This window comes from Mauremys reevesii, linkage group 3, assembly GCF_016161935.1.
Source record: "Mauremys reevesii isolate NIE-2019 linkage group 3, ASM1616193v1, whole genome shotgun sequence".
NCBI classification, from domain to species: Eukaryota; Metazoa; Chordata; order Testudines; family Geoemydidae; genus Mauremys; species Mauremys reevesii.
Genome location: NC_052625.1, coordinates 70340312 through 70362485, shown reverse-complemented (window position 1 = coordinate 70362485; position 22174 = coordinate 70340312). Strand labels below are relative to the sequence as shown.

Below are 22174 nucleotides of genomic sequence, written 5' to 3'. Positions count from 1 at the left end.
AAAAAGTTTCTGGCCTGTGTAGTTGTAGAAAAAAGCTTGAAAATGTAGCCAGACTGTAATCTATAAACTCAAAAGCTAGAAGACAAATAGAAAGGACCTGGTTTTTTTTTTATTTTTAATCTTCAGATTTTTTTGAGGCCCAGCTCATGATTTTTAAATGCTTGGAGTTTGCAGTGCTGTGAAAGGGACATAAAGAGGAGAGTAGTTATATCTGTGGTCTGTGACAGGCTGCATTTTTTCCCCCACCTTTAAAGTTCTCTATCCAAAGATTGCTCTTGCCGGATAAGTCAGGTCATTGGCCCTTCAGAAAGAGTGTTCCCTATTTCACCTTTTAGCAGACTGTGCTGTAGCATTGCTCAAGAATTCCCTCTCCTCAATGATTTTACTTCCTGCAGACCTGAGGAAGTAAAATCTGATAAGAGAATTAATATTCTCATCCCCTGCATGTAAGTAAAAGTGTGCACCATCTAGACTGACTTAATTAAGCTCTTCGTTGTATAATAACTTAAGCATAAAAACCTATTGGTTTAACAGATCTAGAACCCAAGTAACATTTGGGCTTATCAGTCTCTGTGAATATAAGAAAAAGGAGTTATATTTGCTACTTGTATGTCTTGTCAATATTTATTGTTTCCTACTCACTTACGTAATCTCAAAGACCAAATATTCATCTGGAAAGTATAACTTTTAAAATATATCTGTTTGTCTTAAAATGAATATAGTGGGTGGGGGTTTTTTTGTTTTTAAAATTATTTGATTTTCCTTTTAAAAAACCTTTCATGGAATAAGAACTTTTATGTCTAGTTTTAACATGGAGCAAATGTATACAAATGAAATATGAACTCTTAAAAATTAATGCATGACTATAATAAAGAATCAGAAAATTGTGATGTTAACCATTATTTTCTTTTTCTTTTTCCTTTACAGATAGCTGAAGCCTATTTTCAGGAGGAGGAATGTATCCTTTCATTGATCAAAATTAACAGTGCTCTATTTTGTTTAAAAAAAAAAAAAGTAAAGTGGCATCATCAAAATTTGAAAGGAAAACAGACTTTGGTTCACAGGCTGTGGATCAGGGTTAGGAAAAGGTGAACATGCCATGTTTTATACACAAGTAAGCCTACAATATGTGCTTTCTGCTGTGCTTTCTTAGCAAGCTAGCTGGAGTACAAGTAAAGAAATAAATTCCCCCTTCCCAAAGCTGTACTGATATAATTGGTAATGCCTACTGTGGCAAAGTACCTGCTTCTCCTCAGCTGGCTCAGTCCCTTTTTGCCTTGGAGACACAGGCTTGGGCAAAGTAAAAGCCTTCCTAGTCACGCAGGATCTGGCTGATCCTCCTCTCAGTCAGCCCCTTGCTGTTTTACTCCCCCTCTGGGGACAGAGTGCAGTCTTCCTTGCTGAAAGAGGACAGAGCCTTGCTGCACCTATTTTCTGGCAGCTTCTCTCACTCCCCCCCTGTTTCCCTGCCAGGGAGGGTTTAAAAAGGTCATCAGCAATTGGGGCCAGCTGAACCAAATTAGTTCTCTGGTAACCCCTGTTCCAGTTGAACCTAATTTCTCACAGCTGTCTCTCCTCAATGGATAGGGAGAAGCCTTTTAATCCCCCTGGGACTAATTCCTACCCCCCCCTTTGTAGCCATTTGGCCTGGGTTTGCCACACTACGCAGAAACAAAGACATAAGCAAAACAATTATATGCTTCAAAGAAATCAACTGTTTTACATGAGAAATCCACTTCTGAGTATTAGGCATTAAGAATATGCCTTATCTGAATAGGATATATATCCTAGTTTATAAAAATACTACTGTAGTGGTCTACTGTTCTCTGCATCAGGATAATGATAACCAGTGCACAGTGTTGAAGGAGAACTTGGCAGTAACAAAAGCAAAACAATAATGTATGATTTTTACGACCCAAATGTTTATTGGTCAAATGTTACATCGGGATACAGTTTAGTTTAATAGTTTCTCAAACCACAAACAGTTGCTTCTTGGAACAGCTAGTTCTGAGGCATATATGGGGAGAGTTACTCTTGACCTATTTGTAAATAATACACAGGACTTGATTCCAGGAGTTGAGCCAGTCATAGTGACTAGAACATCATCTAACTCAATTTCATCCTAAGAGGGATTGATCATACTAAAACCTAATGCTGTGATGTTCTACTTTTGGAAGTACTGTTTTTCAAAAAACTTGGAAACTCTTTAGAACCTAAAGATGAAAGCTAAGAAATATAAATCCTTAGGATGGGTGTGGAGGCTACTTAAGTATATCACATTACTCATAGAATTTATGCATATCTTTAAACAAAAAAGAAAGCAGAAAGGAAAGGCAATTTAAAAATCATTATGATTAAATAGCAAAATACATGATTTTATTCAAGTCCCAGAAAGTATTCTTCCAAACATGGAAATCTAGCCCAAGTGATATTAAACTGTATTTAGAAAGGGATAGAGAATAATTCTGAAAATATTGTAAAGCTAATATTTAAAATAGAATATATGTCACCACCTTGAGAATTACTTTTGGTCATCCCATCTGAAAAAGGGATAAGAAAGAAAGAAAATAAATGAAAATGTAAAGGCATGGAAAATATTTGTCAGTAAGTGAGATTAAAAGATTAGGGCTATTTAGTTTAGAGAAGACATGACAGAAGTACGGTATAGATAAAACCACATGGATGCTCATATTTTGTAATAGAAGAACAGTTTTAATTGAAAAGCAATACATTTAAAGCTAGTCAAAGGAAATATGTTTTTAACACTATGCTTAGTGAACCTGTGGAACTCAATGCCACGAGATAGTGAGGCAAAGAATTTAGCATGGTTCAAAACAGGAGTAGATATTTGTATCAATAGTAAGGGTAGCTAAAATTATGCTAACTATAATAAAAGTTGTAAGGGATAACAGCTCTTGCAACCATTAATTCTGTGGAATTAGGAAAGAATTTACCCCTAAATGTACTCTTGCATAATTATTCATGATAGGGATTTTAAACAATTAGTGGAGACAGGATACTGGATTAAATGTGGCATCGGTCTGATCCAATAAAACAATTGCGGTGTTCTGTGTTTTATTTTCTAATAAGTTTATACCAGGCAAGGAATATTAACTCCTTTAGTGCTGTTTGTTTACATGTCATGCTATACATTTGTATCCCATAGTTAGTAAGAAGAGCAAGTACTTCTTGTGTCTTTGTGGTGGTTACTATATTATTTTATTTGGTATAAATAATGCAAATATTGTGTCTATATACTCAGAACCTGATTCACTCTGTTTTCATCTCCGGTATATTGCCTAATGGAATTTGAAATAGCTGAATGTGTAAACACCTGGGAAAAGGTGGTTTAAAATGGAAGGATTATTAGCTAACTTTATACTGCTTGGCAGAAGTAGAATTAGTAGGAAAGTGTACAGCTTTTAGAACACATTTGTAGACACAATGAATGCCTTGTGGGTGGTGGGGGGGAGGGGAGAAGATTGTTGGTAAAGGGGGAATGGTAAGCATAATCTCAAAATATTTCACAAAAAATGAGACACCTTCATACTTCAAAAATAGATTGTCTGAGGAGTAACTTTTGCTGGTGGCTGTTCATACCTTACTGCAGCTGTGCCAAGTATTAGAAGTCCTTGTCCTAAGAAGGGGAAATAAAAATGCTTGAAGTCCTTTAAAGTTATACCCTGTGTTTTGTCTAACAGATTTTTGGTGAAGATGTGTTATTTGGGAAGAGATAAATTGCCTCCAAGTGCTACTTTATTATTATTGGGTAAGCTTCTACAGTATGCTTAGTGCTGTTCAAAACACAGAGGAAGATGGTCTCTGTCCCAAGAAACTTACAATCTAGACAGACACAAAATGCACTTGATGTCTTTGGATGTGGTGGTTCTGTCTTAGAGTGTAGTAATGCTTGTTTTTGCTTGTGGAGTGATTTTTTTTAAATAAGTAAGTTAACACAAAAATGTATAATGTACCTGCACTTAAAAACTCCTAGTTGATCAAATATACTTTCTCGGGGTCAAAGTTTGTGGAAAGAGATGATAATGTAATAAAAGAATCTTCCATGCTGCTTTTAGGAAGGTGTTTTTTTCAACTCTTTTTCAGTTTTTATTTAGTTTAGTTTAATAATTTATTCAAGTCTATTAGAGTGCTGGCCATATAACCACTGACATCCATTTTGGTACTTGTGTATCAGGTTTCGGTTATAAAACTAGACTATGTCCTTTTGAACGTGGTATCAACTTTAAGTATATCCCAGTATGTCTGTCTGTCTATCTGTATTTCTCTTTAACCTTCTATTCAGATGAGAAGGCAATGAAGTTCATTCAGCTCGAACGACTATATCATGAGCAGCTACTTGCAAATCTTTCTTCCATTCAGGAGCAGTGGGGTAAGTGCAGTGTGTTCTAAAGCGGTGGAGAGGAGAGTTATCTTTTAGATACAGCTTATGGAACTGGTTCTTTCTAAATAATAGAACAAATATTTTTCCAGTCAATACTGTGTTGCAAAAACAAAAGTAGCTTTTTCACCAGAATCTTTAAGAGCCTGATGTGAGAAAATTATTCTTTCCTGGGATTTTTCTCCTATCGTCTTTGTGAAGAAAAGGCATGCTTCGGGGATCATTCTTTATCTTGGTCAGTTTCTATACTTTGAATTCCCTATCATGGTTGATCCATATATTCGCGGGTGAAACTAGCGTGATATTTGTTTTGTTTCTTGAAAGCGGCACAACTTATTGTGTCATGATGATATGCATTTTATCAAGTCTTCTTCATAATTGTACAGTGTACACAGAACAGATTTGTTGATTAAAAAACAAAATTGGACTTGAACGTATTTTGCCATATACTAGTCTCTTTGGCTTCCACATTTTTATGGCTAAATAAATACTATTTTTTTAGCAGTGTGGCTAAAACTATTTGTGGTTTAATTTAGAAACAAAGTGGAAAACAGCAGTGCCCAATACAGTTACGACTCTGAGGAATTCAGCTAAAGGACTTAACAATGAAGAGTTAGAAAATCTTGCTAAACTTTGTACATCACATCAAGAGTAAGTATAGCAAACCTTATTACTTTAGCAAATGAAAGTGTATTTCCTTGTTATTTTTATGGCAGATATTTGAAATGGATTCAACTACATCCCCCAAAATAAAAATTGTAGCAGCTGATTAAAATGGATCAAAATCAATTCACAGCAACAAGGCAGATGCTGTTCTTCATAGGAAAAGTTTGTTTTGATCTGTAGTAAGAATATTTTATTCTACAGTAACTTCTCAAACTGGATTAATATTGTTAAAAGAATTTCTACAGGATCCCAGTATTACTTTTATAGTGTGGGCAGCTGAAGAATTTATACTTTGATCACATTGCTGCCTTCTTTTGCTGAACTGATGATGATTCAGTTGGGCCAAATTGTCCTTTAGTCCCCAAATATACCGTTGTGATTAGTCATATTGGGGTGGCAATCCTCCATGTAAAGTGTGATATGATGTAGTGTATGCTAAGAAAGTTACTATTCAAATTGAAACAAAACAGCAGATGAAAACTGTGTGCTATAGAGATACCAGATTATACAGTCTGATGTAGTTATCTGATCATGTTCTGGCAAGACACAAACACAATTAATTCAAACATAAAAATCATCAATGAGGAGCACTTTAGAAGTCTAAAGTTCAAAGTCTGGTGCCTCCAGTACTAGAAGGCTGATGAAGCATGCTAGTGACTTGCTTGCACTTTAACCACAGCATAATTCCTACCACCGCTTGCATTTAGCAAGTCATTCAGAAGAGATTACAGTCATATCAATCAGTGGCTAACAGTTGGGTCCCTTAAAGCCAAAGTGTTTAGGCATGAGAGTTAAGTAGTTTCTTTCTACACAGCAAAGGAGCTGCTCTCATATTTTTGAGTTTCTCTAGTGCCATTGGGAAGGAATGCACTGCAGGGACTCTCTTCACCTAAATCAATTATATTAATAATAAATAATAGCGCTTAGCTTCTTTATTTATTTATCGTAGTGTCATAGAAACAAAGGGCACAAAGGGACATTGAGAAGCCATTGAGTCCAGCCCCAACTATATCTGACAAGTGTTTGTCCAACCTGTTTTTAAAAACCTCCAGTGGGGATTCCACAACCTCCCTTGGAAGCTTCATTCCAGTTTTTCACCAGTCTTCTAGTTAGAAAGTTTTTCCTAGTATCCAACCTAACTCTCCCTTGCTGCAGATTAAGGCCATTACTACTTGTCTTACCTTCAGTGGATGTGGAGAACAACTGATCACAGTCCTCGTAGTTTGAGAACTACTGTTTTCAGTATGGTCTTTCAACCAGTTATGCACCCACCTTATAGTAATTTCAGGTAGACTGCATTTCCCTAGTTTGTTTATGAGAATGTCATGCAGGACTGTGTCAGAAGCCTTACTAATATATTTATATAACATTATAAAATAACAAGAGGCACCATGACCTGAAGGTCAACAGACTTGGGACTGTTCTGGACTGGCAGGAGCCCCTTCTGAAGGAAAGAGGCCCTCACAGAGTATACCTGGACAAAAAGTCCCCTTTCTGTTATGCTGAGGCTCTGTCTACTCTACCGTGGGATTGACGCTGCTGCGATCCAAGCACCGGGGGTCGATTTAGCGGGTCTAGTGAAGATCCGCTAAATCAATGGCAGATCACTCTCCGGTTGACTCTGGTACTCCACCGGGAACGAGAGGAGTAAGGTAAGTCAATGGGAGAGCATCTCCTGTCGACCCAGTGCAGTGTAGACACCACAATAAGTCGATCTAAGCTACGTCTACTCCGAGAGAGCTACAACACAGGCAGCTGTATGGATCTCAACTGTGATAGTGTGGCACAAAGAGAGAAACAAACTCTCAAGCAGGTCCAAGGCCATTAAAGTGTTGGTATTAACCAATAAAGCACTAAAACTCCACTCAGAAACCCACAGGCAACCAGTGCAGATCCGGAAGGTGGCTGTTATATGACTGAAGCAGTATCCTCTGCTTAAGAAGCGGCATTCTGCACTTGTCAGATGGACTTAAGGTAGAGCCCTAAATGGAGCATATTGCAGTGGTCTAGCCTTGAGGTGACAGTCATGAATCACTTCATTGAGATTTGCTTTGGTAAGAAAAGATTACAGTGTCCTGGGCAGTTGCAAAAGAAGAGAGCCATCTTCGCTATCACTGAATGGTGATCATCCAGTAGTAACTGAAAATCTAACCAGATTCTAAGGTTGTAAAAATGACTGCACATGGCAGAGAGATGTGCTTAATCAGAGGGACAAATACAGTTTTGCCATATTTTCCATTTCTGTTCTCCAGCCTTCTACCATCCCTTCCATTTTTCTCTGGCTATAACTTCAGCCAGCTTGCTCTCATCAGTGTGTCACTGAGGGCATAATTTGGTTTGCAGAACCTTTATCACAGGCGGTGATGCATAAGAAGAAAATAAAAAATAGCTCGACTGTCACAGCCTAGATTAGGTTGCCTAGCTGGCAGTCAGGAAAAAAATAATTTCTTTACTTATAATCTGAGCACATTTGATATGGAGCCATTGGAAAGCATAAACCTGAAACCCCACTAGTACAACAGAGGCAACTTTAGCACTGTGGCTGCAGTAGCAGCCTGCCACTGCTCTCTGACTCATAATGAAGGATTCCTTTGCCCAAGTGCCCATCAGGTTCCCTAATATACAGCCTCATTACATGTAGTCTTGGGATATGCACTAGGATGGAGATTTGGCCCATATACACCTCTACCCCGATAGAACGCGACCCGATATAATGCGGTAAAGCAGCGGGGAGCCTTGGGCCCTTTAATGCGCCACCCTAGCCCTGCTGCTTTACCGTGTTATATCCAAATTCATGTGGAGCCCAGGGCCCTTTAAATCACCCCTGGAGCTCTGGCATTGGGGCTCGGGCAGGGATTTAAAGGTCCTGGGGCTCCCCGCAGCAGCTGGAGCCTTTGGCCCTTTAAATTACCACCAGAGCCCTGGTGGGTATTTAAAGGGCCCGGTGCTCCTGCTGCTGTGGGGAGCCCTGGTCCCTTTAAATCACCGCCAGAGCTCTGGCAGCTGGGCTTGGGTGGTGATTTAAAGGGCCAGAGGCTCTGGCCACTGCAGGGAGCCCCAGACTCTTTAAATCCCACCCGAGCCCCTCTGCCAGAGCTCTGGTTGTGATTTAAAGGGACCGGGGCCCCCCACAGCAACTGGAGCACTGGGCCCTTTAAATCCCTGCCAGGGCTCTGGTGGTAATTTAAAAGGCCAGAGGCTCCAGCTGCTGTGGGGAGCCCCGGGCCCTTTAATCCCTGCCCAAGCCCTGCTACCAGAGCTCCAGCGGTGATTTAAAGGGCCCAGGGCTCCCCGCAGTGGCTGGCGCACCGGGCCCTTTAAATCACTGCTGGGGTAGCCGGTCCAGTGCGGCACGGCATACTGGCCCGAACCCGATATAATGCGGTCTCACTTATAAGGCGGTGAGATGTTTTGGCTCCTAAGGACCGCCTTATATTGGGGTAGAGGTGTAGTTTACATATTTAAATGTCTACACAGCATCTAGCAGCATCTCTGTAGGCACAAAATGGTAGTCTTATTGTAAGTAACTGTGTTCTCCTTGAAATTTGTTCCATGCATCCTCACTTTATTAACTAAAATTCAAATACATTACATCTACTATGTTCCCTTCCTCCACTAATTATGTAAATTGATCAAAATTAGTGACCATGTTTATTTGGCATAACTTGTTCTTTAAATATACGTGTTATCATTCCTGTTATCAGTATTCTCTAGATATTTATTGATTCTTTCAATAGTTGTTCCATATTTTTTCTAGGGTTTGAAGTTAGATTTAATTGATGACAATAATCAAAATCAGTTTTCCATTTTTTTTAAAAGATGGAGCTCTTTGAATATTTGAGCTATGTGTTTTTCTAATTGAGAGCATCGATGTGATTTTTTTCCAGTAATTTATTTTATAATCCAAATGCTCATACTGGACACTTTTTTTTTTTTCCTTTAAGAGACTATTTTAGGCTGTTTCTGCTTTGCTTTTGCAAAAAAAGTTTGTATACGTTAAGCGGTGTTGTCAAGTTAAAGTCTAAACACTTTTTAAAAAATGTGTTAAACATTGTTTCTATTTGCCCCTGAAACCTCTTGCCAAGTGTTGTGGGTTTTTTATAATAATTTTTAAAACAAATTCCCTCTCCCTTATTGCTGTGTAACAGGACTGACTATACAGGGTAAACCATGGAGCTAATTGTGTTTCTAGAGCTGTAGAATACATAGCCTGATTTTCAGTGATGTTGATCCAGCTGTGGGTCCCACTGATTTCAGAGGGAGTGATGGGTGCACAATTCTTCCAAAAATCTGAACCAGAATAAACTGGGGAAGTGCGGGAGGCTGGGAATAATATTTTCTCCAAATCTTTCAGTTACAGGAGATGTTACTTTTAATGCTAGTTGGTAAAACATTTGCAGACAGAAGTATGATTTTTGAAGTTGTTGTGTCCCTTTCAAAACACGTTTACAAGAAGTTTAGAACATTGCTGATGTGATTGTTTTTATCTTTTTAACTGCCTTCTCAATTACGTGCAGCAACGTCCATAATAATTGGCTTTCTAATGATGTTAACATATGGTACAGCTCTGTACTTTAAACTATGCTAGTGCACTGATAGAGTTTCAGTGTTGGAAATGTTCTGTGCTAATATTAGAGTATGGAAGGGACTAGTATGATTTGTGTAGTAGTTATGGTGACACTTGTTGTGAAGAATATTGTTCCTGAAAGTGGTAATTTATTCTTCTTTTCTTTATTGCTGCAGGCCACTTGTATCCAAACACAAGGTAAGAATTTGTTTTCCTTGATGCTGCTTTACCAATTGAAAATATGAGTAAGGGTATTTTTTAGTGTGCTTTGACATACTTTTTATAGAGTTGGTTTGGAAATTTTGTACAGAGTGGACTTCTCAAGTAATTGCAGTGTTTGAGTTTAAAATCTACAGTTACAGTAAGTGCTGTCCTGTTTTACAGCTAGTAACTACTGAAAAGTCCTTGGGAGGTAATCGTTTTGTACAATTAATGGGATCAGAAGATTTAAAAGAAAGAGGGGCTGCTGCTTGTGATTCAGGTACATCTTGTATAGATTGTGTACATATTTTTAAGTGTACTCCTGTTGATATTGTGCAGCTGTTGCATTTGGAGTTGCAGCACATAAGAGGAGCAGATATGAGTGTGCACATCATTTTTGCAAACTTTAATTTTTTACAGCATATAATTAAGTATTTGCACAGCATAAATAAGAAATAGTCTAAGTAGGGAATGGTCTTCATAATAATTACTTTAAAATAGCATTTTAAAATATTTTATTTTTTTTTGTTATATCAGTTCATATAACATACAAAGGGCTATTCTTAATAGGTACAAATGTCATACTAGTGCCAACCCAAGGATCTGCCAATATAGAAAATGCCTGGCTAGCAAGAGATCTAGTTATAAATATTCTAAGTTGTGGCCATTAAATATAGTTAATTATTTAAAAGATCCATGTATAAAGCTGCATTTTCCATACCAGCAAAGAAAAAATTAAGAAATGCATGTTTGGGAGTCTTAAAGAAAGAAAATGCATCATCAGTATTTGTTCAGGATGGTAACTGGAAGTGTGTCTCATCTTCACTTCCCTTTTCTGCAAGGACACAGTAGTGCTGTGTTTGAGGATTGCCCACATAGTGTAATTGCATGGGAATGGAGAAGGAAGATAGTTTCTAAGCTATTTCACCCTAGTACATCTTTCCTCGCCATGAGCAAAGATTTTTGCATGTTCCTGAGGTAGATGGTGAGAGTTAAAGTGGTCTAAATTCAGTGTGTTTCTCTCTCCAGAGGCAACTGCCATCATCCAAGAGATTTTGGGGTGGGGCTCAGAAGCTAGGAGGTGATGGTGGCAGGGGACCACTGCTTCTCTACACTCTACAGGTCTCTTCTCCTTCCATTCCACACCCATTACTATCACTACCACCACCCATACGTAGTTATCTTTCTGTTTGGGTTCTTATAGCGCATCCACCACTGTGGCATCTAAGTTCATTCGCAGGGCTGAAAAAAGTGCTGTCAGCTATCATAATTTTATCATGGGTCTTGTAATGGTTGGTATATTTCTTACAACCCCACTTCCTGAAATCAGGAGATTGCATGAGAATCTCCAATTGCCTTCTGTTTTTTTAAGTAAGTTTATAACCCTTATGGTTTCAAAGAAAAGCTTAAAAACATGAAGCGACTGCAGCCTGAAGGTTCAAAAACCCAAAAGAATCCAAAATTTGTTATTCTTATTGCTGGTTGGAAAACAGAATTTCTGTTCCACAGGAAATTCTCACATTTCTAAATTTGCTTTTTTTTTCTGAATTAGAATGCAAGGCAAAAATTTCCTGCAGAACAGAAATTCTGAAAAATTTCAATTCAGACTCATCAAACTGTTTTCTTTGATAATGTCAACTTTATAATGTAAAGTATAAAATATTTGTATATAAAAATTTATAGTAATATAAAAATCAAAACAAATAAAATGAAATACTAGTTGAAACAATTTATTTAGACTTTATTCCCTCTGAAATTTTGTGAAAATTGACATGTTCCCTCAAAATATTTACATTTTGACAAAATTATGTTTCCACTGAAAAACTGTACTATCAAAAATATTCCAGACAAGCTCCGATAGTTGTTTAAAAATTTCATGATTTTGGAGGGCCTGACTAATGATTTTTGAATGCTGAGGTTGGCAATCCTGTGAAGAGTGTTTATGAAACTTTCTCCCCACCCCCCAGGCTGGTACATTTCTTTGGGAAGCAGTGGATATGTGTCCTTGGCCCTCACACTGGCCGATCTCTTTAGGAGGAGAGTGACTTTTTTAATAAAAGTCTATCTTAATCAGCTATTGTTGCCTCCCACAATTCAGGGATGTCAGCAGCAGGGGGCAGCATGTTCTTCTGCAGCCATAAAGAAGAGAATTATGGGTGGGTGAGGGAGGAAAGATAAAATTAATATAAATACATTTGCTAGAATAAAGACTATCACATTTTTTAAATAGCATGGAGAGAGATGGGAAACTAAAAAGCCACTTTTGTTTCATCTGTTAGTTGGCTGTCTCCGCTCACTTGGCTTTTAGAGGCAAGAATGTGAGTATGGTAGTAAGAAAGGAGAGGGAAACTTCCAAGGGGTTTGAAGAAGGCCTTTGTGAGAGTATAAATAGCCAAATTAAGAAGTTTTCTACAAGGGGAAATGGCTTGGAATAGCTATTGCAGAATAGTGCCCCATGGGGACATTTGAGATTAAGTGGATTAAACTACATTGTATGAAATTAGCATGTCCACATGGGAATCTATTGTGGAATAGCAATTCTACAATAGCTATTCTGAGCCATTTCCCAAGTAGACAACTCATTTTCCAAAGTGGATTAAGCTAAACAGTATAAAGGCATGCTTTTAGGCTATTTGTTTAGTCTATTTGTACACTTACAGTAGCATGTAGAGTACATATACTGCATGCTCCCCCTCCACCCCCACCCCCCCCCAGCATGGGTATAAATAGCACTGTAGATGGTGAGGCATGGATTAGGCAAGTAGAGTAGACACACCAGAACCTTAGGGGTGTGTACCCTACACCATTTTCTATATGCCCAAGCAGTGCCTCCCCCATCTACACTGCTGTTTTTAGCAGGGTAGTGTCCGACTGCTTGAAGCCTTTTCCTACCATGGGAAAATCTCTGGCAGGGGAGAGGCAGCAGGGAACGGCTCCAGCAGCTCCCAACTGCTGGAGCCTTTCCAGGCTCTGACAGCAGGGAAAGCTTCCACCAGCTCTCCACTGCCGGAGCCTTTTCTCTGTTGCAGGGAAAGGCTCCAGCAGTGCGAAAGGACTCTTGCAGGGGTAGGCAGTGGGGAAAGGCTCCAGTAGCAGGAAATTGCCTACGCCTTTCCCCACTGCCACCCCACCTGCTGGAGCTTTTCACTGCCACACTGTCACCCACCATAGCATGGGTTTAGCCTGCTTTTCACTGTAACTTGTAGCTACGTGTACCCTACTTGCCACTGCCAGTGTTCACAAGGCTTTAGTGTGGAATAAGTGTATCCACATAGGGAGAGAGTGTGGAATAGCTATTGTGCTTTATTTTCAGACCCTAACTTATTTTACAATAGCTTCTCCTAGACAAGCCCAAAGACTCCACTTATCTATCATGTATAGAGTGGGGGATGGGGGCATGTGTGTGTTGTCTGTGTACATATATAAAACCTTAGTTATGTAATGTAGGTAAAATATATACTGTGGTAGCATCCTTGAAAGAAAATGCCACTTCTTCATTAATCAAAATCACACTTGGCTGGATTCATCCATTGCATGCGCAAGGGAATGCAATTTGTGCCTTTGAAGACAGTTGGCCCCAAGCAGGGTTTGCCATTGTTCTCCCCTCGAGATTCTTCCTAGGAAAGCAGCTTTAAACTCCAGCCAGACCTCTATAAGAACCCAACTGGCTGAGGATGGTGGGGGATGTATAGACTCCCCTATTTTACAGCCTGTGCTGCTGTAACCCCTTCCTCTCATACAGTTTCTGCTGCCAGGGTCCTGGAGCTTGATTTCTGCCAGCTGAATGAATCAGGGCCTCTAAACCTGTGTCTTGTTCTTAAAATAGTAGAGTTGGAGCACATACTGTATTTATTCATTCTTTCAGCACCTGTCTGAAAGTCTTAATACTTTCCTGTTGTAATTTGAGATGGCCAGAACCCTGCATATTTGTCTTGTGTGCAAACTCTCTTGAACGAAATAATGAATAATGAATTTAATAAAATATTTTACAAACTGTTTTTATTGCACCCAATGCAGCATGTATGATTACCTGCCCTGTGGGGAGGTCGCATATGTGTGCATTCGGTCAAGGGGCTCCTAGCCCTCAGAGACTGTGTACGGGCTTTGGAGGCAAGGGTGGCTGAGCTGGAGGAGCTAAGGGAGACAGAGAGATACATAGATGAGACTATCCGGGACACAGTAGAATGGTCCCAACCCTGGTCTGACAGCTTCTGTGCCGTTGATGAGAATGAAAATCTCAGGGAAGGAAAGCATCTAACTGGAGCGGAAGGAAATGATCCCATAGTTGGGACCGTCCTTCCAGATGATGATGTGGTATCCTCTCGCACTGAGGATACCTCTCCATTGAGAGGGAACTCCAGTTATTAGAAAAGACAGGTATTGGTAATGGGCAATTTGATCATTAGAAACATAGATAGCTGGGTTTGCGATGACCGTGAGAAACACATGGTGACTTTCCTGCCTGGTGTGAAGATTGCAGATCTCTCAAGACTTCTAGATAGACTTATGTGTAGAGCTAGGGAGGAGCTGGTGGTCGTGGTACATGTAGGTACCAATGTCATAGGGAAGGATAGGAGAGAGGTCCTGGAGGCCCAATTTAGGCTGCTAGGTAAGAGATTGAAGTCCAGGACCTCCATGGTAGCATTCTCTGAAGTCTTCCAGTTCCATGCGCAGGGCCAGTTAGACAGGCAGAACTGCAGAGTCTCAATGCGTGGATGAGACAGTGATGTAGGGAGGAGGGGTTAGATTTATTAGGACCTGGGAAAACTTTTGGGAAAGGGGAAGCTTATGCAGGAAAGATGGTCTCTACCTTAACCAAAATGGAACCAGATTGCTGGTGCTTAAAATTATAAAGCTCATAGAGCAGTTTTTAAACTAAGGGCTGGGGGAAAGCTGACAGGTGCAGAGGAGCACATGGTTCGAACATCCCTTAGGAGAGGATCTATGAATGGAAATTCCTTATGTCCTAATAAGGAGGAGAGGATGGAAGGTGATAAAATACAGGTAGCATCTGATGAGAAACTGTCAAATGAAAAAAGTCCCATTCAATTACATCATGTAAGGGCAGTCAGCTAAAAAGTGACAATTTTATAAAGTACTTATATACCAATGCTAGAAATCTAAATAATAAGGTCGGTGAATTAGAGTGCCTCATATTAAATGAGGATATTGATATAATAGGCATCACTGAAACTTGGTGGAACGAGGATAATCAATGGGACACAGTAATACCAGGGTACAAAATATATTGGAAGGACAGAACAGGTCGTGCTGGTGGGGGAGTGGCACTATGTATGAAAGAAAGCGTAGAATCAAATGAAGTAAAAATCTTACATGAACCAAACTGTACCATAGAATCTCTATGGATAGTAATTCCATGCTTGAATAATAAGAATATAGCAATAGGGAGATATTACAGACCACCTGACCAGAATGGTGACAGTGACTGTGAAATGCTCAGGGAGACTAGAGAGGCCATTAAAATAAAAAAACTCAAGAATAATGGGGGATTTCAACTATCCCCATATTGACTGGGTACATGTCACCTCAGGAAGAGGTGCAGAGATAAAGTTTCTTGACACCTTAAATGACTGCTTCTTGGAGCAGCTAGTCCTGGAACCCACAAGAGGAGAGGCAATTCTTGATTTAGTCCTAAGTGGAGCACAGGATCAGGTCCAAGAGGTGAATATAGCTGGACTGCTTGGTGATAGTGACTATAATATAATTAAATTTAACATCCCCATGGTGGGGAAAACACCACAGTGGCCCAACACTGTAGCATTTTATTTCAGAAAGGGGAACTACACAAAAATGAGATTAGTTAAACAGAAATTAAAAGGTACAGCACCAAAAGTAAAATCCCTGCAACCTGCATAGAAACTTTTTAAAGGCACCATAATAGAGGCTCAACTTAAACATATATTCCAAATTACAAAACATAGCAAGAGAACTAAAAGAATGCCACCATGGCTAAACAACAATGTAAAAGAAGAAGTGAGAGGCAAAAAGGCATCCTTTAAAAAGTGGAAGTTAAATCCTAATGAGGAAAATAGAAAGGAGCATAAACTCTGGCAAAAGAAGTGTAAAAATATAATTAGGAAGGCCAAAAAAGAATTTGAAGAACAGCTAGCCAAAGACTCGGAAAGTAATAGCAAAAAAAATGTTTAAGTATATCAGAAGCAGGAAGCCTGCTAAACAACAAAATGGGGCCACTGGATGATTGAGATGATAAAAGAGCACTCATGGACGATAAGGCCATTGCGGAGAAACTAAATGAATTCTTTGCATCAGTCTTCATGGTTGAGGATGTGAGGGAGATTCCCAAATCTGAGCCATTCTTTTTAGGTGACACATCTGAGAAACTGTTCCAGATTAAGGTGACATTAGAGGAGGTTTTGGAACAAATTGATAAACTAAACCAAGGGTGGCCAACCTGTGGCTCCGGAGTTCTTCAGAAGTTAATATGCGGCTCTTTGTATAGGCACCAACTCCAGGGCTGGAGCTACAGGCGCCAACTTTCCATTGTGCCGGGGGGTGCTCACTGTTTAACCCCTGGCTCTGCCACAGGCCCTGCCCCCACTCCACCCCTTCCTGCCCCATCCCCTGAGCCTGCCATGCCCTTGCTCCTTCCCCCTCCCCCCCCAAGCCTCCTGAATGCCACGAAACAGCTGATTGGGAGGTGTGGGGAGGGAGAGGGAGGTGCTGATTGGCAAGGCTGCCGGTAGGTGGGAGGCGCTGGGAAGGGCGGGGGGAGGGAGCTGATGTGGGGCTGCTGACTTATTACTGTGGCTCTTTGGCAATGTACATTGGTAAATTCTGGCTCCTTCTTAGGCTCAGGTTGGCCTAAACAGTAATAAATCACCAGGACCAGATGGTATTCACCCAAGAGTTCTGAAGGAACTCAAATATGAAATTGCAGGACTACTAATTGTCATCTGTAATCTATCATTTAAAATCAGCGTCTGTACCAAATGACAGGTTTCAGAGTAGCAGCCGTGTTAGTCTGTATCCGCAAAAAGAACAGGAGTACTTGTGGCACCTTAAAGACTAACAAATTTATTGTAGCATGAGCTTTCGTGAGCTACAGCTCACTTCTTCGGATGCATAGAATGGAACACACAGACAGGAGATATTTATACATACAGAGAACATGTAAAGGTGGAAGTATGCATAACAACAGGAAAAGTCTAATCAATTGAGATGAGCTCTTATCAGCAGGAAAAAAAAACTTTTTGAAGTGATAATTAAGATGGCCAATAGAAGGTGTGAGGAGATGACGAGGATAGCTAATGTGATGCCAGTTTTTAAAAAGGGCTCCAGAGGTGATCCTGGCAATTACAGGCCAGTAAGCTAAAAGGTGTGTGAGTTGTCCAAACAAAATTTTTAAATATTCCCATGGAAGCTACAAAAAAACTCCCCAAAATTTTACATGAACATTAAAGGTGATCATAAGATCTCACTTTCCTGGGTCTCTGTTTATGCCTCATAATGCTAGAAGCATTTCTTATGTTCTTATGTATAGAATACTGTTTTTCTAGACTGAGTGTTTGCTTCCATAAGTGAATTTAGTTCTAATTTTTGGTTATCTGACATGTCTGTGTGGGGAAGCTTACACTGTGTGTCTATGCTGTAACTGTACTAAAGATAGAGGACTTCAATGTCCAGTCAGTCTTTTTATGAATATTCCTTAAAGGAGCCTGATTTTTAGAGAGCAGGTTCTCATCACTTCTGAAAAATCAGCTGCCTTTTAGGGTAACTTGAATTGGACGCTTTCTCAAAAAAATGAGCCACTCAAAGTCACTAGTCACTCTTGAAAATATAGGCCTTAATATTCATAAAAAGACTGACTGGACATTGAAGTCCTCTATCTTTAGTACAGTTACAGCATAGACACACAGTGTAAGCTTCCCCACACAGACATGTCTGTTTGTTTCAACCCTGACCTCAAGGGGCCATCCTGCATGGTAAAGAGGCTGATTTAATTTCCATGTCCATTTAATCTTTGGTGTTCCTACTTGCCAACAAAGGTGCCTGTTGTAACATGGCCATATCAACTGGGAAAAACTGACAGATGGTAACAAAATCTTGCTACTGACAGTCTGGGTTGTATTTGAACTGGTGACCTATACATGTAGAGCTCAGTAACCCATTACAAACCCCTCAACTGTCTTGTCCTTTGTGCCTAATTTTCAAAACTCTCTCTCCCTCTCTCTCTCTCTCTCATATATACCCATTTCTTCTTTCTATCCTATATAATTTAGCTTCTGTGTATCCCTTCCATCTATTAACGTTCTGATTTTTATTCATCCTCTAGTAGGCTTGCGTGGTCTTTCATATAATTTCTAACCTTACTTTTCATTTTCAGCTAGTATTTCATTGTTTTAAAACATAATCTTTCCTTGCTTTAAGACAGAGAAATTCAACCCTGTTTCAAATATTTGAGAGCTGAGCAGAGGAGGCAGTGCTCTGTTCCAGTGCAGGTTTATACTGGGGTTCAGGTTTGACGCAAAATCCATAGCTAGCGTGGGTTCAGATTGAATGGTTTAAGGATCTTGTGACACTTCAGCAGGAAAAGGTGGAAATTTCTGGGGCCACTTGAAATTTCTTCCATCAACCTGATCCATAGACCCTTCTGGTTTTGACTCTGGACCAAAAATTCAATTAAGTAGATTTTGTGGTAGGAATTTGTTGTGTATTATTATTTATTATTACAGTAACTTCCATAATACAGACTTTGTTGTTCGAGGTGGCTCTGTATAAATGTAATTTAAAAAGTATGTTGAATAGAGATTGCTTTGTCATTTGAATCTCAGGCACTCCCTTTTTCTCTCCCCAAAACTGGGGGCGGGAGGGAGAAGGTTGGATTTGAGGTTCCAGTTAAGGCCCATATCTAATAATTTTAGGCACAACTCAGACTAGCTTTTTGGTCTTCCGCTACATGAACATATTGTATTGGCACTGAATGTGCTATTTCTTAAATTCCTACTTTGTTAGAAATAAATAATTATTGAATTATAAGTTCTTTAACCTACCAATAAATAATTTGCCAACGTTTCCTAACCAAAAATGAGTGTAACTCTAAACTTTTTTGAATTCACAGTATTTGTGTATTATTGTTCTCACTTCTCACTAAAATAAAGTTCCATAACAGCTCAGTAAACAGAGATCACTCTCCCCTGGTAGTTTATATTGAAAATATCTGAAACCAAACATAAGCTAAATCCAAATTGTATTTGTGTTTTTTATATATAACCCATACTGGCTACCCACAAAGAAGTCCATAAAAGCAATTTTAGCTGTGTAATTTATTATCTATGAATATTGTAATCAAGTATTTTATTTTACTTTGCATTAACTTAAGGAAATAATTAAATATTAAAGACAAAGGACCACATGTAAAATACATTTCAATTATTGTGGTTTTTAGGCTTTTTTAAAAATGCACCTACATACCTCAGTGAATTATAGATAACAGTAATACTAATGTATCTGAGTTACCCATTGCAGTGGAACCAGGAAAAAAATTTCTTCTGTAGTTATGACATCATATCCCTCTTCCCTCCCCATCCTTCCTTCTAGAAATCTTGGAATAATATACATGTAGTTCCTTGCATGAAATATGTTTGAAAGGGAAATTAGGCCCTTATTCCTTGAGACACTTAAGAATATTCTTTACTTTAAGCATGTGAGTAATCCCATCCTTTTTCAGCAAAGCACTTACGCATGTTCTTAACTTTAAACAGTCACTTAAGTGCTTTGCTGAATTGGGGTCTTATTTATGATTTATTCTGGGTATTTTATGTTTTCTACTAACTAGAGCAGCACTATCTGCACTAGAGGGGAATTTATTCTGAAACATTTGTGTGCATACTATCAAGTCATAATATGCTCTTTCGACACACGACTGATGTTTTGAATCATTTTAAAATGCTGGAACTGTCTTCCTGTTGCATTTAGATACTGAAACTCGGCCTGGCACTGAACCAAGAAAAGAAAATCAGCACAGAGAGAGACAGATGAGTCAGAGCTCCCTGTGTGATAGTAAAACTGATAGGCTTACAGAAGCAGCAAGTTTTCAAGTAACTGCAGGGAAGGACCACATGGAGGAGCAGCACTGCAGTGCTGAATCAACACTGGAGCCACACACCCAGTCTATAGGGACAGTGTGCAGGCCTTGTTCTGACTGTTTATCATCTGGGGATGCTGGTAAAGATAACAGTTTGCAGCCGAGAGAGAGGCAGTTCTCTAAGGATGTGGCAAAAATAGAAGACGTGGCTAAGCAGCCTGGAGTGGAACTCTCTGGTGAGCCAATGGTAGACACCTTAGGTTTAACGGACGCTGATTATATCCCTTCTGATTTGATTTCTAAAGATGAAAATGTACAAGCTGAAAGAAATGTTCTCAGATCAAAACACCGTGCAGGCTCTACTGAGACTGCCAGAAGCCAGCTAGGAAATAGTGCATTAAACCAGCAGCAGCAGAAGCCTGGTTTAGATGAGGATGGAAAATCCCCACAGGACAGAACTGCATCAAACATTTGTGAAAACATGTGTTATGGAAGTAACAACGCACCTGAACATATCAGTCCTGCACATCCAAAAGTATTCAAGAGACTGCAGGAGATGGCAAGGCAGCAGGAGGAGGAGGTAAATAATGACGAACCGGAAGATTTTTTTGGCAGATTCTTAAATGGTAGCATAAAAGACACTGAAGAATCCCTTGCAAATTTAGAAAACCAAGAGGACTCTGAAACTCTCCCAGATATTCCACTGGAACAAGCATCATACATTTCAACAGAAGCTTTATTATTAGATGACAGCTTTTCTTCGCTCGATGAACTTGCAAAAAGGATAGAGATTGCAGAGGTAAACACTGGGAAAACTAAAAACTATAAAAAAAAAAAATTAATTGAATTTATTATAATCTTAAACATTTAGCCTTCTTTAAAATGTGTGTTACATATATATCCCTACACATCACTTCCTTATTTTTAATATGAAAACTAAATTATTTGTTTTTATTCTTCCTCTGAATTGATTTACAGCCTGATTGTTTTTTTCAGAGATACTTATCATCCACAGTTCCCACAGAAGTCCATGGGAGTTGTTGGGGTCTCAGCACCTCTGAAAATCAGACTCTCACTCTGTGTCAACATGAAATATTCTTACCATTATTATTTTATACACAGAGGTATTAGGAGTGCTGAGAAATCATAATAATTTCTTCCCTTGTAATTTTATACAAAGAAGTTGCACAGTAAATGGCAGGTGACGTAAATTGTCTTCCTTTAATTTAGTGTTAATCATTCTTATTCATTGATAGAGTAAAACTTGTTTTTCACTGCCCATTCTCATAGGTGAGTAACAGAAGAGAGGGGAATTACCTATATAATGTACTGTGTAACACTTTTTTATACATCTCTTTATATGTTTTTAAATAAGAACAGGGAAACTAAGACAGGAAGAAATCTGCCCTGACACATTTTATTTATGTACTTTTAATTTTCCTAACCTCTGTCAATTCTGTTGTTCAAACAAAAGTAATTAGGAGCCTCAGGGTTTGGTCAATGGAACCATTAGTGCTGTACTAGTATGGCCCATAATGAGTATCAACAATTCTAAAGATCAAAAGGTCTTCTAAAATACTTAAAAATAGAAGGCAAAATTCTGCCCTAATTCCTTTGAGCCCCATTACAGGAATGTAGGATGTTAGGGATTAAGCAGAGGTTTCCTCAGCCATTATGTTTATGCATGTGGCAGGTGAAAGGCCTGGGATAGCATGTAGTATTGGCCATCCGTATGCGTTCAAAAATCATGACTCAGGCCTCCAAAATCATGAGATGTTTGAAAATAATACTTAGGATTCTTTTTTGTTTGTCTGTCTTCTGGGTATACGTAGTTTGTGTTTTCAGGCTTTTGTCTATAACCATGAAGGCTAGAAACTTTTTTTTTTTAATGAAAGCTGATATTCTCACATAATCATGCGATTCCAGCAGCTGGGGTTTTGAGAAAGGCCTGCATTACTATAGTATCTGAGCATCTCACAATCTTTAAAGTGTAGGAAAGTGCTATAAACTCTGTTTTACAATGGGGAACTTAGATTAAGAGACCAAGGCCACCCAGGAAGCTTGTGGCAGACCAGAGAATTGAGTGCTGGACTCCCAAGTCCCAGGCTAATGCCCTAACTACTGGATCATCTATCTTCTCTATTGTGAGATGCATGATAAAATCACAAGAGTTGTCCGTACAGTACAGCATTTGCCCCAAAGGTCTCCTTGCTGCTGCTCCAAGATTGAGCACCCTGCACTCCTCCAGTGCCTCCTGCATGAGATCAGGAAGGTC

At 39.2% G+C, this 22174-nt stretch overlaps 1 protein-coding gene across 11 annotated transcripts in view; it reads left to right on the top strand.

Annotated features, from left to right (window-relative positions):
• The window catches only part of CNST (consortin, connexin sorting protein), a 99701-nt gene that overhangs the window by 57128 nt on the left and 20399 nt on the right, over window positions 1-22174 (top strand). For all 11 annotated transcript variants that reach the window (XM_039529129.1, XM_039529133.1, XM_039529128.1 and 8 more), the window contains 6 exons: window positions 928-958; window positions 4304-4390; window positions 4936-5050; window positions 9809-9830; window positions 10017-10113; window positions 19791-20698. In XM_039529129.1, the coding sequence (XP_039385063.1) occupies window positions 928-958; window positions 4304-4390; window positions 4936-5050; window positions 9809-9830; window positions 10017-10113; window positions 19791-20698 (1260 nt within the window). The remainder of the gene's footprint in view (window positions 1-927; window positions 959-4303; window positions 4391-4935; window positions 5051-9808; window positions 9831-10016; window positions 10114-19790; window positions 20699-22174) is intronic.